This window comes from Epinephelus lanceolatus, chromosome 22 (assembly GCF_041903045.1).
Source record: "Epinephelus lanceolatus isolate andai-2023 chromosome 22, ASM4190304v1, whole genome shotgun sequence".
In the NCBI taxonomy this organism is placed as follows: domain Eukaryota; kingdom Metazoa; phylum Chordata; class Actinopteri; order Perciformes; family Serranidae; genus Epinephelus; species Epinephelus lanceolatus.
In genome coordinates this window covers 37,206,222-37,220,118 of record NC_135755.1, presented here as the reverse complement: position 1 = coordinate 37,220,118, position 13,897 = coordinate 37,206,222, and the positions used below count along the sequence as shown (strand labels likewise).

At 42.3% G+C, this 13,897-nt stretch overlaps 1 protein-coding gene across 4 annotated transcripts in view; it reads left to right on the top strand.

Moving 5' to 3' along the window:
• The window catches only part of pde5ab (phosphodiesterase 5A, cGMP-specific, b), a 317,570-nt gene that overhangs the window by 107,672 nt on the left and 196,001 nt on the right, over positions 1–13,897 (top strand). For all 4 annotated transcript variants that reach the window (XM_078163748.1, XM_078163749.1, XM_033652071.2 and 1 more), the window contains exons 2-3: positions 2,795–3,329; positions 7,712–7,885. In XM_078163748.1, the coding sequence (XP_078019874.1) occupies positions 2,795–3,329; positions 7,712–7,885 (709 nt within the window). The remainder of the gene's footprint in view (positions 1–2,794; positions 3,330–7,711; positions 7,886–13,897) is intronic.

The following is a 13,897-nucleotide window of genomic DNA, read 5'->3' as shown; positions in this document are numbered from 1 at the left end:
ATTTGTGAACAGGAAGTGGGTGCTATGCCTGGCTGGTAGCTATTTTTACATACCGTCATACCGTCCTGAAGTTTCATCAGGGTGTATTGTATGTAATGTTTTTTGTGTGCAGTGCTACTAAGCCCACCCCCCACCTTCCTTGTATCCGCACGGACAGTGCTCCAGAGATTTTTTCCCCCTCTAAAAGGACAAAGTCTGAAGTCTGGACATATTTTGGATTTTATAAGGATGCTGAGGGGAAACTAATTGAAGATAGTCACCCTGCCTGCAGAAAATGCAGAAAAAAAGTCTCTGCGAAGGGGGGTAACACTTCAAATTTGATGAGCCATCTCTGTGACCACCACCCACAACTATACAGTGAGTGTACCTGTGCCTGGTACACACTACATGACTTTTCTGCCTGTTCTGAAAGTCACTATGTCACATTACAAGATTGTGGAGTCATAAAATCATGCCGTGACTTGGCCGACAGACATGACACACTACACGATGGTCCACACCAATTATCCCTGGTTGTCTTTCACGATGTGTGTGATGTCATTGGGTTATTCTTGTCCTATTTTTAATACTTTTACTATTATTTCAGTCACTGTGTCTGTTCATGTGCCAACCAAAATGTTGTTGTATTAAAAGCGCCATCAGATGGCAGGAGCTACATTTGAAGTACTGTACACAAACATACAAGTCACTGAATCCTCCACAAGTTCCTACAAATGTTTCACAATAAAGGCCTATTTAGAAAATGGAGGGATTCTCTCAGCCAAGGTTATATGGGGCTTTTAATTTGAAACAAATTCAGGACGTGTTGAGTTTGAAATGACGACGCGATGCATTAACTTTATCAAGGCAACGGGAGCGGATAAAAAGTAAAAATATAAAAACACAGAGGGAATAATAAATAACGGTCCTTTTATAATGTAGTCTGTTTCAAATGAAGCTGGTAGCCTCTGCAGTTGTGGTGAGTAAAAGCCCCGCCACTATTTTTTAATTTTCCTACTTTATGTTTGTCTTCATTCGGGGTGTCGGTGGCTTAGTGGCAGAGCAGGCGCCCCATGTACAAGGCTGTTGCCGCAGCGGCCCGGGTTCGAATCCAGCCTGTAGCCCTTTGCTGCATGTCATCCCCCCTCTCTCTCCCCCTTTCATGCTTGACTATCCTATCTATAAAGACAAAATGCCCCCCCCCCCCAAAAAAAAAGAAAAAAAGAGTTTGTCTTCATTATGAAGAAATAACATTGTTTGCTAGCTTGATGCTAATGGCAGTACTCAGCAGGTTGACAAAGTGCCTCTGCTGTTTCCTTTTTACTCTGTGTGGTAACGTCCCCAGAGGAAATATTAAAAAGGCTGGGGTGTTGTTGCCGTACAGTTGTCTATGGCAGCAGCTAACTCTGTGTTTCTATTGGTCAAAGTGACGGCTGTGATGGGAGTAATTGTGAACGACAAAAACAAAATCAAACATGCTAGACTTTCTGTTAGACAGAAAGTACATTAAGCTCTTTATTTCATTTGTTTTTGGAGATAACTTGGTTAAATGATTTCAGTGTGTGTATAACTACTTTTTGAACATTTTGAGCACATTTCAACAATACTGCGATAATAATGATAGCCGTGATCATTTTGGTCACAGTAACCGTGATATGAAATTTTCATACCGTTACATCTCTAAGGTCAATAGAAAGATAAGAATCTGTATTTTTGCAATATTGAAAATCATACCATTGGGATTTCTAAATACCCTGGTGTACCGCAATACTGTGGCGCCATACTGTGTCCTGTAGTGTCAAAACGGAGGCTGAAAATACTGCAATCAAACAGTAAAACTTAGCAGTGCTGGTAAAATATGAACCAAGATTCTGTTACTGTGTTCTCAATATGTCAGATGTTTTATTTATTTATTTAACAGGGACAGCGCACAGCTAGTTAGCTGCACCAGAGTTAGCTATAAGCTCATTTTCATCTGTAGTCCCTGGGCAGGAAACAGAGAAGAATTTCTCTGCTAAAAGACACTATTGTATGTGTCTTGTGTTTTTAGAAACATATTTTTTTGCACTGTTTAACTGTAGCACGAGATTGTTTATTATCAGCTTGCTACCATATTGTTTTTGGATGGGCAGCTCGCATTATGTCACCCACCAGTGGGAGCATTTATTGGTCCAGTGTGGTGCAATGCATTCTGGTAGTTGAAGGTTTTCTATCTGTTTTGCTATACCCCCACGCTGGCCATAGCCCTGGCCAGGGGCATTATGTTGGTGGGTTAAATATGGGTGGTCAACGGTCAAGGGTCATTGTGACCTCATTCATCTCATTCTCACAAAGGTGACATCTCAAGAAGGCCTTGCGGGGGAATTTCCACGAATTTGGCACAAAAAAATAATTTGGTGGTTAAAGGTCAAAGGTCACTATGACTTCACTCCGAAACTCAAGAATGACATTTCACAGAATGTCTAACAGGATAGAATTATAAGGTGATGGCATTATATATCCAAAAGGTCAATGGTCAACTTCATTGTGACATCATAATGTTCTGCAAAAAACACTTTTCAGGGCATTATTCAATGTCATATCTCAGGAATAGAGGGAGAAACATTTGGTCAGATACTGAATTGGCGACACTAATCTTGTGTGCCCACCTTGACTCTGTGCTGATTGTATAGATCTTTTGTGCTGCCAGGGGGAAGATGTGTGTGAAGCATCCATGTTTTCAGAGACATGGATGTAAACTATAAGCCCAACTTGACTGGTGTGCGGGGGCATACAACCGTAAGGTGTTAATTGTAGTTTTCTATTTCATCAACAGGGAAATGGTGAATGCCTGGTTCGCTGAACGCGTCCACACCATCCAGCAATCTGCCTCCAAAGAAAATCCTCAACAGCAACGGGCTCACCAGTCCTCCTCAGACTCAGGCCCCCCCTCTGCCTCCACCATCTCCCCACCTACCCTCAACCTACTGGACAACCGTTGCCCATCCCCGGCCACAGTCCCCAGCCCGGCTCCCGGCACCCCAACTCGCAAAATCTCAGCATCCGAGTTTGACCGCCCACTCAGACCCATCGTGGTTAAAGACTCTGAAGGCTCTCTGACGTTTCTGAGCGACGCTGACCGTGAAACTGTCCCCCTACGGGGCTCAGTGATGGGTGAAGGTGGTATTGGTGGGGGAGGTAATGGAGGTGGATGCAGCGGGGCAGGTAGTGGAGGCAGGGGTGACCGCTGCGCCAGGCTGCTGGAGCTGGTGAAAGATGTGTCAAGTCATCTGGATGTGACAGCGCTCTGCCATAAGATCTTTCTCCACATCAATGAGCTGATCTCTGCAGACCGCTACTCACTGTTCCTGGTAGGAAGGAAAGGACTGTGGGTCAAACTATCAGTTTAACTGCTTAAACTGGAGATGTGATAAGCCAGAGCACAAGGAAGTGAGACATGGGCCTCTATAGTATATCTAGCTGCTGATGAAAGACATTTAAAAAACTCATTACAACCAGCAAAATGCTCACATCTCAGCTCTCACTCAAACTTATTCAGAGTCTAAAAAAATGTTTTAGCAAACAGTATCCCAGACAAATGCAAGCAGTATTCTATCACATTAGTGCCAGTCTTCCTTTGCTAGCCAGTGTTTTGCCTGTGTGCATATTTGCTATGATGTGAAAAGCATTCCGGCATTTAAAAATAGCCATGTGATTGATTTGCACCAGTCTGCATTAATAATTAGATTAAATTACAAGTGATTTATTTAATAATATGATAACTGAAGTGCCTTGGTAGGAAAGTGCATGCCGCATTACTGCAACATCCTGGGTTCAATCCCTGCTGTGGGACCTTTGTTACATGCCATACCCCTCTCTCTTGGCAAATATCATAACATCACTGTTAAAGAATGGATTCAACTGCGTAAAACACAGATCAAAGACTATTCTGTATTTTCTCACAGGAAAGGAATAACCTAAAAACACAATTATTTGCTTATTCAATTGCTTATTTACACTAGGTTTTGGCCGGTGTGAAAATTTTTATACCAGTTTAATATATTTCTGTCAGGACTTTATTTCCATTTGCAGTATTATATTTGGTGGTATGGCTCTTTTCTGGAGCCTCTCTGCCTTTCCTAGGCTTATGCAGAAAGCCTAAGGCAGAGAGAGCACACCTCTTCATCCTTCCACACGCCTATGTGAAAGGCCTAAGGCAGAGAAAGCAAGCCTCCCTGCCCTTCCATGCGCCTACATGGAAAGCCTAAGGTAGGGAGAGCAGCAAAGGCCCCCTGGGAATCAATGACAAACAGAAATGACATTGATAAGTCAGACACAGCATAAAAAGAAAGATGCTGGGGTGGAGGGGGTTGCAGAGCAGCTTGCAGAGGAAGCAGCAACAGTAGGCAGGCCAAAGCAGTTTAAATAGGGTGCCCTGGATGAGATTTGCCAATTGGTTGCATAGAAAGGAATTGTGTGATCTATCTTCTATCAATCAGATCTGCAGAATTCTGAGTAATTTATTTTTTTTGCTCATAATGTGATGGACAATATTCATTTATGATGACAATTGTTTTTTAACAAAAATAACCCTACACAATACATTAAAACCTAAAATGACCTCAAGCAGTGCTAAAAGTACTACTTAGTAGATTTTAGTGGACGCTTTGAATCAGAATTTGATTTAACCATGAATACTTCAAGAAAAAAATGTGAATGTTTGTTAGTAAAGTCAATGAACAAAATGTGGGACATATGGCCATTAAAATGGAACGTTCAAAATGGATCATAGATAACAAACATTAATTTGCCTATCTATTCACAATCATTTAACAGCAAATCTTTTTTTTGACATTTATTCTCACTACACCACTAACTTTGACTTTAATGCTAACTGAATACAACACAAGATTGTCACATGTATGCACAAGGAGGTGGAGGAGACAGCAACAACATTTCACAAGCGTTGTGTCTATATTCCTGAAGTCTGCTGAGATTCCGTATGGCCCTGTCGATAACCGATAATTACCTGCTTGTCATGGCTGACACTGATACGATAAGTGATAATTTCACTTTTTTGTATTTTAAAAACAAGTGTGTAACATGAAGTTTATGCACACCTGAGGGTAAGAAAGGCTAATGCAACAAAAACAAATAACAGTTGTGACTGTGACTCTGCATACCTGCCAATGTTAGGCTGTGAAAAAGAGGGAGATTTTCTGGGGTATTCAAAGGTGGCCCATCTTCAATGCCCCCGCCCCCTTATAACCCTACACTACACATGAACATAATAAATACAAGCATGTGAAAATAACATGATGGAGACTCCACCAAAATAAGTGCCATACCAAACCAACTAGGGAGGAGTGTAAGTGGCTGTAAAAGTTATGCCAGTTCCTTTTTCCACCACAGACAGGGAAGTTCCCAAAGCTTGCTGCTGTATTTCTCCACTACACCTTAATGAAGGGTGCATCAATCCAAACCGGTCTCACTCCAAAGTTGTTGAATACCGGCGCTTGGGCAGTGACTTACGGTGTCAGACACCGACAAAAAAGCTGTCCTTTCAGCATGATACCAACCGTCGCCATTACAGAAAAACGACGACGGCCGTGTCAGGGCGGAACACATTGGGACAACGAAAGTTAAGGTGGTGAAAGTCCGAGTAGGGCGATGGGATGGGTGGTGGATAGGTCCAACAACCACTGACTTTCACCCGGGAGGTTGCTGTTTGCTTCCTGTGTGAATGTAAAGCTAAACTCTATTCTTTTTTCCTAAACCCAACCATGGGCTTTTCTTGCCTAAACCCAACAATGTGTGTGTGTTGGCTAAATGTGAACATGTGTGCTTGTTGCAGAAGGGAAAAAAACTTCAATTCAAGGTGTTGTACCGACGTAGTGTGTTTTATTTTGAAAGAGACTGTAAGCAAACTGTATATTTCCTGTGAAAATGGAAGTATATTTTGAAAACAGACAATGCATGTAACATGGGATTCCAGAATGTCCAAAACCAGTGCACCCGCGGTACCTTGCACATCATATCTGGATGTGGGAAGTCCATGACCAAATGCAGATATGGTACAAGGTTGGAGTGAGAATGTGTTGTTCAATCAGATGTGAAGGTGGCAAAAAATTGAGTTACACTCAGTGACAGAGTGGGAGAGGGTAGGGTCCAGTTTGCGAAAGGCCCTGGGCTCTAGTTTCCCGGTGCAGCGCAGGTGGCGCAGGGTGGCGAACCCCACACAGAGCTAGTTTCGAACAGCGCAACCCGAGGCGCTCTCAGTTTGGTAGTTTGGCAGACCGAGGTGCGCTGCGATGGGTGTGGTGGCGCAGCAGGGGGAGGTATTGACAGATCCAGCTTGGCGCAGTGACAGTTTCGTGCCAAAAGGCTTCGCCGAAGGTGCGCTAAAAGCTCGCCATCTGAAACCAGGTCTGCTGTCAGCGCAGGGGGAGCGCAGCCGGTGTAAGCCGAAGTTTGGCTGACCGGCGGACAGTGCGCACACGTCACCAAAACCTCACAGGCAGGTTTCCAGAATATCAGGCACATTAACAATGCAATAAGTAGCCACAAAACCACTATTCAATGCAACTATCTGCAATCAGCACATAAATGTATCTCTATATCGACTGTCCCGTCACATGTGATGTCAGATCAAAGGGGATTGGCACCGTTTGGCACGTTTGGCACGTTTGGCACGCGTAATGGAAACCGAACCTGATTTGATTAACAAAACTAAGGAGTTCACATCCCTCTCAGCCAACCACAAACAGCCACAGCATCAGATAGGGAGTACATATTCAGCATCTGTCATCTTAGAAAAGTCAAAAGAAAAGAAGTTCGCAGTTCCGTAAATTCGGACACTGCGAGCAGACCTCCCGGACCAAAACATAAGTTTCCTCCTGGGAGGAGTTTGGCCGTCTGACGCTACTGCTCTCTTCTGCCATGGCGAATTGAGTAAACTCTCATTACACCTTCGCGTGGCCCATTTAAGGGCGAGGAGAGGGGCTCATTTGATTGGTGTGATGTGTGTAAAACCCACTCCACGCCTTCTCTCCTCCCTCTTTCCGACTTGCGCCGGTAGGAGGGATGGAGGTGGGAAAGAGGAGTAGCTGCGCCAGGGCGCACGGTGTGCCAAACTTACAAAATCTGCCTGGCCACACCCAGTTGGCGAAGCGCAAGTGCGCTGCGCCCCTGCTGCGCCCGGTCTGCGAAACTAGAGCCTCCTATGCCAAATTTCAAGGTCATGCAGACTTTACAGGGACTAACTGAATTTACAACAAACTGTATATTAGAGTCTCATATGGGGTTCTTTTCTGATATGTGGCTTTCAATTTCTTTGCTGAGTCAGACAACCACAAACAGCAAGATTTAACTTAAGCTAAAACGCCTGATGGAGCTGAGGAGAGTTGCAGTGTAGAGTGATAATTGTCTGTGGACCAGTCACAGTGAGCTATCCTTTTTACATTACACACAGTCATTTAAACCATTGTTAATGAAAAAAATACATTGATCAGTGCAGCTTTAATTTACTCTTAATTACTTTTTGTTGTCTTATTTCTAGATGATCGAAAACAGATCCTCCAGTTCTATCTTCATTAGATTTGTTGATGTTAAACTTTTTCTCATAATGAGATTTCCACTTCTTTGCTGTGTTTGTGGTTAAGGCCAACAATCAGGGGCACAAACTTCTTTGTTTATGTTTGAAATCAGTCATGTGACCACATTCTGCTGTGTGTTTGTGTGTGTTTGGTCCCAGGTGGGCGAGGACAGCTCCAACAGGAAGTTCTTGGTCAGCCGCCTGTTTGACGTGGCGGAGGGATCCACGCTGGAGGAGGCCTCCAGTAGTTGCATCCGGCTGGAGTGGAACAAGGGCATTGTGGGACATGTAGCTGCCACAGGACAGCCACTCAATATCAAGAATGCTTATGAGGTAAAGATTTTACATGGTCACAGTTAGGGCTGCACGATATTGGAAAAAACTTACATTGCAATTTTTTGTTTTTTGTTTTTTTTGCAGTATAGTGCAGTATTAAAAAATACAAGAATTTTCATCAGATGATTTAAACTAAGAAAATTTAAAAAATAGTGGCGGGGTTTTTACTCACCACAACTGCAGAGGCTACCAGCTTCATTTGAAACAGACTACATTATAAACGGGCCGTTATTTATTAATCCCTCTGTATCTTTATATTTTTACTTTTTATCCGCTCCCGTTGCCTTGATAAGGTTGCATCGCGCCGTCATTTCAAACTCAACACTTCCTGAATTTGTTTCAAATTAAAAGCCCCTTATAACCTTGGTTGAGAGAATCCCTCCATTTTCTAAATAGGCCTTTATTGTGAAACATTTGTAGGAACTTGTGGAGGATTCAGTGACTTGTATGTTTGTGTACAGTACTTCAAATGTAGCTCCTGCCATCTGATGGCGCTTTTAATACAACAAAATTTTGGTTGGCACATGAACAGACACAGTGACTGAAATAATAGTAAAAGTATTAAAAATAGGACAAGAATAACCCAATGACATCACACACATCGTGAAAGACAACCAGGGATAATTGGTGTGGACCATCGTGTAGTGTGTCATGTCTGTCGGCCAAGTCACGGCATGATTTTATGACTCCACAATCTTGTAATGTGACATAGTGACTTTCAGAACAGGCAGAAAAGTCATGTAGTGTGTACCAGGCATAAATCCTCCGTTTCTCCCTCTTGCATGTCGCTAATTTTCAATGTGTGACTGCAGCGTGTGCATGAGAGGGGGAGGGGCTGCTGAGTGCTGTGAGAGGTGAGCGGAGCGGAGCAAAGAGCTCTCTTCAGAGCTGCTTTTCTGAAGCAAAACAAAAGTTTACATGTTTTAAAAAAGAGAAAACATCGCATGTCCTGCGATGTGACTGTCGCACATGCGCACATCGCAATGGCAATGTGGCAATGATATATCGTGCAGCCCTAGTCACACACACACACACACACACACACACACACACACGTATTTTACCCCTGACTGTTTCAGTGTAGTGACCCTATGTGTGATCGGGTTTCACACAATATCACTTTCCATGTTCAATCAATGATCAAACAAACCTGGTTCGCAACCTGGCATTTTCATGTTTTTTTGTTTATGTATATTTGAGGCATATTTGAGGTTTAGAGGTGTTTGTAGGTGTGTTTCTTTACCCTTGACAGAGCCAGGATAGCTAAACCCCCCTTCAATCAATCAATCAATCAATCAATCAATCAATCAATCAATCAATCAATCAGTCAGTCAATTTTATTTATAAAGCCCAATATCACAAGTCACAATTTGCCTCACAGGGCTTTACAGCATACGACATCCCTCTGTCCTTATGACCCTCACAGCGGATAAGGAAAAACTCCCCAAAAAACCCCTTTAACGGGAAAAAAAAACGGTAGAAGCCTCAGGAAGAGCAACTGAGGAGGGATCCCTCTTCCAGGACGGACAGACGTGCAATAGATATCGTACAGAACAGATCAGCATAATAAATTAACAGTAATCCGCATGACACAATGAGACAGAGAGAGGGAGAGAGAGAGAGAGAGAGAGAGATGCAGGTAATGACAGTAGCTTACAACAACATTATTGAAAGTAATAATATTATAGTTCTGGCTACTGTGGTACAATATGTTGAAAGTATGTATTAATATCTGGCAGTATACATGTGTGACAATAGTCATATGTGTATAATAACAGTAGAAGTATGACTAATGACTAATGATGGCAGCAGCAGCAGGAGGCATCTGGCAGGACCACGGCAGCAGCACAACCACACACGTCACGCTGTCCAGGCACCGCTGCGATATGAGTTAATCTGAGAGACAGTGGAGCACAAAGGCTCCGGAGAAGAAGCCGAGTTAGTGACATCCAGAATGGCTGAGTTAGCAAGATGCAGTAATAGAATACGAGAGAGAGAGAGAGAGAGAGAGAGAGAGAGAGAGAGAGGTGCCCGGTGTATTATAGGGGGGTCCTCCCGCAGACTAGGCCTAAGTCAGCCTAACTAGGGGCTGGTACAGGGCAAGCCTGAGCCAGCCCTAACTATAAGCTTTATCAAAGAGGAAAGTCTTAAGTCTAGTCTTAAATGTGGAGATGGTGTCTGCCTCCCGGACCGTAACAGGAAGATGATTCCGCAGGAGAGGAGCCTGATAGCTGAAGGCTCTGGCTCCTGATCTACTTTTGGAGACTTTAGGGACCACGAGTAACCCTGCGTTCTCAGAGTGCAGTGTTCTGGTGGGATAATATGGCACTATGAGCTCTCTAAGATATGACAGAGCTTGACCATTTAGAGCTTTATAAGTTAACAGTAGGATTTTAAATTCAATTCTGGATTTTACAGGGAGCCAGTGCAGCGAAGCTAAAACAGGAGAAATATGATCTCGTTTCTTAGTTCCTGTTAGTACACGTGCTGCTGCATTCTGAATTAGCTGGAGAGTTTTTAAGGACTTACTAGAGCTACCTGATAATAGAGAGTTACAGTAATCCAGCCTAGAGGTAACAAAATCTTATTTATCTGATCGTTTTCAATTTGTTGACGTTCGTAATGAATCATCCTTACGTACCAAAGTTTGTTTTGGAGTACCGCAAGGTTCTGTGCTCGGACCAATCCTATTTACTCTATATATGCTTCCTTTAGGTAACATCATTAGAAATCACTCTATAAATTTCCATTGTTATGCGGATGATACACAGTTGTATTTATCGATGAAGCCAGAAGAAAGTAATCAATTAACTAAACTCCATAACTGCCTTAAAGACATAAAAAATTGGATGAGCACCAATTTCCTGATGTTAAATTCAGACAAAACTGAAGTTATTGTTCTTGGCCCCAAACAACTCAGAGACTCTTTATCTGATGACATAGTTTCTCTAGATGGCATTGCTCTGGCCTCTAGCACTACCGTAAGAAACCTCGGAGTAATATTTGATCAAGATTTGTCTTTTAATTCTCATTTAAAGCAAACCTCACGGACTGCATTTTTTCATCTGCGTAATATTGCGAAAATTAGGCCTATCCTGACCCGAAAAGATGCAGAAAAATTGGTCCACGCTTTTGTTACCTCAAGGCTGGATTACTGTAACTCTCTATTATCAGGTAGCTCTAGTAAGTCCTGAAAAACTCTCCAGCTAATTCAGAATGCAGCAGCTCGTGTACTAACAGGAACTAAGAAACGAGATCATATTTCTCCTGTTTTAGCTTCTCTGCACTGGCTCCCTGTAAAATCCAGAATTGAATTTAAAATCCTACTGTTAACTTATAAAGCTCTAAATGGTCAAGCTCCGTCATATCTTAGAGAGCTCATAGTGCTATATTATCCCACCAGAACACTGCGCTCTGAGAACTCAGGGTTACTCGTGGTCCCTAAAGTCTCCAAAAGTAGATCAGGAGCCAGAGCCTTCAGCTATCAGGCTCCTCTCCTGTGGAATCATCTTCCTGTTACGGTCCGGGAGGCAGACACCGTCTCCACATTTAAGACTAGACTTAAGACTTTCCTCTTTGATAAAGCTTATAGTTAGGGCTGGCTCAGGCTTGCCCTGTACCAGCCCCTAGTTAGGCTGACTTAGGCCTAGTCTGCTGGAGGACCCCCTATAATACACCGGGCTCCCTCTCTCTCTCTCTCTCTCTCTCTCTCTCTCTCTCTCTCTCTCTCACTCTCATCCTATTACTGCATCTTGCTAACTCGGCCATTCTGGATGTCACTAACTCGGCTTCTTCTCCGGAGCCTTTGTGCTCCACTGTCTCTCAGAATAACTCATACCGCAGCGGTGCCTGGACAGTGTGACGTGTGTGGTTGTGCTGCTGCCGTGGTCCTGCCAGATGCCTCCTGCTGCTGCTGCCATCATTAGTCATTAGTCATACTTCTACTGTTATTATACACATATGACTATTGTCACACAAGTATACTGTCAGATATTAATACATACTTTCAACATATTGTACCACAGTAGCCAGAACTATAACTATAATATTATTACTTTCATTAATGTTGTTGTAAGCTACTGTCATTACCTGCATCTCTCTCTCTCTCTCTCTCTCTCTCTCTCTCTGTCTCATTGTGTCATATGGATTACTGTTAATTTATTATGCTGATCTGTTCTGTACGACATCTATTGCACGTCTGTCCGTCCTGGAAGAGGGATCCCTCCTCAGTTGCTCTTCCTGAGGTTTCTACCGTTTTTTTTTCCCCGTTAAAGGGTTTTTTTTTGGGGAGTTTTTCCTTATCCGCTGTGAGGGTCTTAAGGACAGAGGGATGTCGTATGCTGTAAAGCCCTGTGAGGCAAATTGTGATTTGTGATATTGGGCTTTATAAATAAAATTGAATTGAATTGAAAAGCGTGGACCAATTTTTCTGCATCTTTTTGGATCAGGATAGCCTTCCAGTCTTTAATCCATGATCCATGCCATTAACCGGACTTTCTACAGCACAACAAAGTAGGAAATACCAACAATAAACACAACTAAATGATAAAAACATTAGAATAAAACATTTACCTAAGTAGCCATCTCACTTACCCATGGTAGAACCACAAATATCAAGGAGAAATTACCCAATCCACTAAATCTGCAAGTCTTCAAAATTGAGAGGGCAAAATGCTCCATTACTTGGTTAACCACCAAGAATATATATATATATATATATATATATATATATATATATATATATATATATATATAATTTTTTTTTTTTAAGATTTTTTTTGGGCATTTTTAAGCCTTTAATCAATAGGACAGACAGGTGTGAAAGGGTGAGAGAGAGAGAGAGAGAGAGAGAGAGAGGGACTGACATGCAGCAAAGGGCCACAGGCTGGAGTTGAACCTGGGCCGCTGCGGCAACAGCCTTGTACATGGGGTGCCTGCTCTACCACTAAGCCACCGACGCCCCCGCCAAGAATATTTTTAAGCAGTTACACGTGATGGTCTGTTGGTTAATTTTGCTACTCTTCAGTTTATTGCATTATGGACCACCCAGGTCTGGTGGGAGCCAGCCAGCATTGGCAGTATCACTCATTCAGCGATTATCGCTAGTCAGTGGTGAAGTGGAGGGTATATGCAGGTAAATGGAGTAATGCTGATAGCCGATATAGATACAGATGTTTAAAATAACAATTTGGCTAATGGCTGATACCGATACAGATGTTAATCAAAACAGTTTGGCCAATAGTGGATACAGATATTTATAATAACAATTTGGCTGATAGCCAATACTGATACCAATGTTTAAAATAACAATTTGGCCGATAGCCAATACCTATACAGATATTTAAAATCACAATTTCACTTTGGCTGATACCAATACAGATATTCAGAATAACAATTTGGCTGATAGCTGATGTTTTTATATTATTTTGTTTTGTGCCAGAGAAACATTGAAATAAACTATAAAAAAATAACTAAACCTCTTTAAAGTCATTACGTCCTTCATTACATCATACACATCATACACATTAATGAAACAACCCTAAATATAGCCTTTTACACAAAAAATATCTTTTTAACAAAGATTACTGCTTCCAAAGCCTTTTCACTATATAAAATACATTATAATTGGCTCTCTAGTATCTATTTTATATTGCTATTAAAACATCAACAAATTTCAGACAGCTTCAAACAAATGTATTTATTGACGTTTTACATTGAACACATCATGAGAACATCCTGATTTACCTTTGCCTTATACTTAGGTTTACTGAATTAAGCTTGAATGCATCATAATGTAACTCAGTGAAACCTCCATGAGCTGTTACTTGCAGCCACCAGCCGCTGATTTCACCACAAATTTGTTTACTGCATCCTTTCATCCCGAATGGTAAGGTCTTTGTTCGTCCCAAACCTGTTTTCTACCATCCCTGGTAGGACTGCACACCCGCTGCTACTTGCCATTTCCAATGACAGTTTACGAGGTGAATATCGGCCGATACTGATATGTGA